At 35.5% G+C, this 4361-nt stretch overlaps 1 protein-coding gene across 1 annotated transcript; it reads right to left on the bottom strand.

The window, feature by feature from the left end:
- Nucleotides 1–555: 555 nt before the first annotated feature.
- Nucleotides 556–1494, bottom strand: LOC108725111 (uncharacterized). Its single transcript, XM_018451902.1, has 2 exons — nucleotides 1477–1494; nucleotides 556–1416 (listed from the first exon to the last, which is right to left on the bottom strand). Exons 1-2 carry the CDS (start codon nucleotides 1492–1494, stop codon nucleotides 556–558), a joined length of 879 nt encoding a protein of 292 aa, XP_018307404.1.
- Between the last annotated feature and the right edge of the window lie 2867 nt (nucleotides 1495–4361).

Raw genomic sequence — 4361 nt, 5'->3', positions numbered from 1 at the left:
CCAAAAAGTTGATATATCTGTTCCTCAATTCTCTTTCAACTTTTTCTGAAAAACCGTTGTTTTTCATTTCCCTTATTTTTGTTTCGAATAAGTACCCTGGGTAACAATTGTAATCGATATAATTATTTATAGAATCAGAGAAAACATTTAAATGTCGCCTAGGAAATATAATCTTTTTCACAAAACTATCTAGTAATAATTTAAGAACCTCAAAAGTTTTGTTGAATCAACGTCATTAGATTCAAACAGTTTGTTTAGCATTTGAAGCTCGAAAAGTATTGGCTTTAGAAAGCATAAATGCATAATTTATGTCGTCATTGTAGTTTTGTATAGTAATTTAGTCATATAGCATTTTTCCCTTTGTCGACAGATATTGAAGTGACACTTCAGCGACTCCCACTGTCCTCACTGATTATATATTCTGCTTACGCCAGATTCAATGGAAAGCCACCTAGTTTGGCAAGCTTGAATAATTTTTAGTGGATTTTGATCATCATTCAATGTTTTATATATTTCTTTATAGGCTGCCTGTCTCAAGTTGAGTGACTGAACCACTTATACGTTTCTTGTATAATGAACTCTAAATTTCTTGGTAGGCATTCCTTTGCAGCGGCAGACGCCAAGTTGCAATGAATGGCATAAACATTTAATTAAAATTAAGTGTGGAACTTCAGATTTAAGTTTGTGGAAGACGCCATTGTTAACACCAAGCATGACAGAAGCGTTATCTGTACCAAGACCCCTCAGTTTTTGTAAATCCAAATTAAATTTATGCAAGGTTGCTTTTATGCAATCAATCAATGAATCTGCATCACAATTGATCAAAGGCACAAGGTCGAGGAAAGTGTATACGATTTTGTTTGTATTTTCGCTATAGTAAATTATTATACCAAGATATTTTTGTACGGAAATGTCGGTTGACTCATCAATAATTAAACTATAGGGACTTGATCCGATATCTTCTTTTAAGTTTTCAATAAAATAAGGACAAATGACATTTTTAATTATGTTGGAACATTTCGTACGGTGCAGTTGCAAATAATCGGCTGAGTTGACACCACTAAAATAGACTTTGTAAATATCGTTGAGGTGATCAATCGTTCTGATGGAGGTATGAGCGGCGATAAACAGATACAATCTTCCCTCGACCTCTTTTGCATTGTTCACTGCATCCAGCGAGGTAAATGGTATTTTTGGATTGGCCTTCGGTCCCAGAACGATATTTAGATTTGTCTTGTGTTGCTTGGAATTTCCATGATCCTTGAGAGAAACATACCTGCTTGTTACAATTTTATTACAGGCTTTGCACTTTCCAACAATTCCATTTGTCGAATTTACTGCAATTAGCCAGTCCTTGAATAAAGGGTTATGCAACCATGCATTTCGAAATTTCTGCTCATATTGTGGCTTCGAAACCTGCAGAAAAATAATCCAACATTAATAAAAATCTTTAAATTAAAAAAATTGTATAAATACCTTAAGAGTATTAGACATTTCAAAACTATATATAGCTTGGTTTGCGGTGACTGGCGAAAGCAACATACAGTGCTCTTACATTCTACAAGAGAAGTCGTAAATAAAATATTAGCAATAATGTTTATTTAACAATTGTATAATTATTTTTTTTATATTTGTAATTACCTCAGCTGAAAGGGATCAAACGGGATCAAACATGCCATCACAGAGTGAGGGTGCAGTCCTATGGAGCGTATCGCGTGTATCGCGGATTAACGGATCGCCAATCACAGAATGTTTCGATCCGCTAATCCGCGATACGCGCCATACGCTCTATGGCCGGAATCAGACTAGGCATTAAAGATTGAGATTGAAGATTGAAAGATTGAAATTTGACCAATCAAAACAATAGGAGCTAAAATTCCTTTGCCCTCATTGGTCAAATTTCAATCTTCAATCTTCGATCTCAATCTTCAATGCATAGTCTGATTCCGGCCTATGGGACTGCACCCTAAAAGTGAATACACATGCGCGAGAATGTCCAAAGGTCTGTTCTTTATTCCTGTATTCTTTGAAATAATGCATACGGTGTAGTAAGTAAAAGTGAAGAGTCTAAGAATAGAGAACAGATTTCAAATTTTCCGGAAACATGAAGTAGGAGTAATCAGTTACAAGATTTTCGGCTTAGACAAAATTCTACCAGAAAATCTACTGTTGTGCTGATCATTCTACCAGAAATTCGACTAGCTACCAAAATTAATTTTTGCCTACTAGGGGTGTATTCCGAACCGGATTAGCTTAACTTATTTTTTTCCTTAGATGTTGGCAGTTCTGTAACTAAACTGAGAAGTGTTCCGAACCCATCGTCGAACTCAGCTACTGGCTTCTATTGGTTACGAGTTACGACAGCCGACGGGTTCGGAACACTTCTCGGTTTAGTTACGGAACTGCCAACATCTAGGGGAAAAAATAAGCTAAGCTAACCCGGAATACACCCTAGATGCCATTCTATCAGATCTGGTAGGAAATCTACCGAGTTGGCAACACTGCTTCTCACTTCCACAATTCGTGTACTTTCGCAATGCGTATGCGCGTGTTCCCAACTTATTTCATCATATTTTATCATGTTTATTATGTCCGACGTGTTCAATAATGAAGTTGAGTTTGTTATTTGGCTTATATAAAAGTACTAGTTAAAAAAAGGAAATAAAGCTGCGATTTTGTTATTTATGTAAAAGAAAAAGCACAGAAGATAAAAAGATTACTTTACATAAGTAAGTTTAATGACAAATGATGAAAGTACATGTCCGATTGCTTACAATAGTTAATAAAAATTAAATTATTCTTTTTATATAGGGTGTCCCATTTTAATCCCTCACCCAAAATATTTTGAAAAATAAGTGTTTTAGAGAAAAATGCTTCGAACAAAAGTTGTTCAGGACAATGGGGGTCATCTTTCTGCATTGTTGGTTTTGACTTTGAGGTCAATTTTCAAGGTTATTTGAAGGTCACGGTGATTTTTTTTTAATAGGAACCCCTATTTTTGACACCGGATTCGGAAAGAGCGGGAAATTTTACGTCCGAAATGATAGTTAGATAATTTGCTAGAGTGACCTTCAGAAGGTCAAATGTTGAAAGTCGTCAAATGTTGTCAAATGTTGAATTGTCCAGAAGCTGTTTTCTTCGAACCGTAGATTTATGGGCGAACAAATGTTTGAGTAGACAACGACCTTAACCGTTTCTATGCCGTGTAGGAGACAATATTGTTCTATGTATTGCTAAACAACGGAAATACAAGAAAGCAAATACTAATTGCAAATGAAATGTTGCATTAGGAGGAAGGTAACCAATACGCTTTAGAAATTGTTTTTAACAATGAAAGAAAGGAAATACACGGTATTTGTGAAATGCAAATGAATGTTTGCATTCAGATGTCAAGTGTTTTTACTACTTGTACTTTTAATTTGTATCGTTCCCCGAGTGGAAATTTAAGACTTAATAAGTCCTAGAGCGATAAAGAGCTTAAAAGGATAACGAAGCAGTAAACAACTCTACGAAGAATTTGTTCGCCCATAAACCTACAATTCGAAGAAAACAGCTTCTGGACGATTCAACATTTGACAACATTTGACGACTTTCAACATTTGACCTTCTGAAGGTCACTCTAGCAAATTATCTAACTATCATTTCGGACGTAAAATTTCCCGCTCTTTCCGAATCCGGTGTCAAAAATAGGGGTTCCCATTAAAAAAAATCACCGTAACTTCAAATAACCTTGAAAATTGACCTCAAGGTCAAAACCAACAATGCAGAAAGATGGCCCCCATTGTCCTGAACAACTTTTGTCCGAAGCATTTTTCTCTAAAACACTTATTTTTCAAAATATTTTGGGTGAGGGATTAAAATGGGACACCTTGTATTTCCAAAAACACCAGAAATACGTAAAAAATGGATCGACGCTTGCGAATTGCATGAAAAAGATGTATCCCATATTTATATTTGCTCACATGAATGATCAAATGTGTCAACAATAGAAAGTACTACAGTTAATACATCGAAATCATCTGAAGTGAACATCTCCAATTCTGATATAATTCTGATATAAAACTGGATTGTGATAACGCTGTTCATTCAAAATCGGAAGCTTCGACTTATCATTCATGTAAGTTACATATAAATTATGTAGAAATAAAAAAATGTATGGTCAGAGTCAAAAAGGTTGCAATACTTTTTTTTCGATGGGTTTCCGAATGCAACTTGCTCACCGAGTGATTGGTTCTTATTAGGGGCTCCGCACAATAAAAGGAACAGAGAACAGAGAATAGAGAACAGGGAACAGGGAATAGGGAACAGTCCCAATATTAACGTATGCGATACAATGCGTAAGCACGAACAGCCAGTTCACA

Source organism: Mycetomoellerius zeteki, unplaced genomic scaffold (genome assembly GCF_001594055.1).
Source record: "Mycetomoellerius zeteki isolate Tzet28-1 unplaced genomic scaffold, Tzet1.0 scaffold326, whole genome shotgun sequence".
NCBI lineage: Eukaryota > Metazoa > Arthropoda > Insecta > Hymenoptera > Formicidae > Mycetomoellerius > Mycetomoellerius zeteki.
Note: the sequence above shows the minus strand (reverse complement) of the source record. Positions and strands in the feature narration are given on the sequence as shown.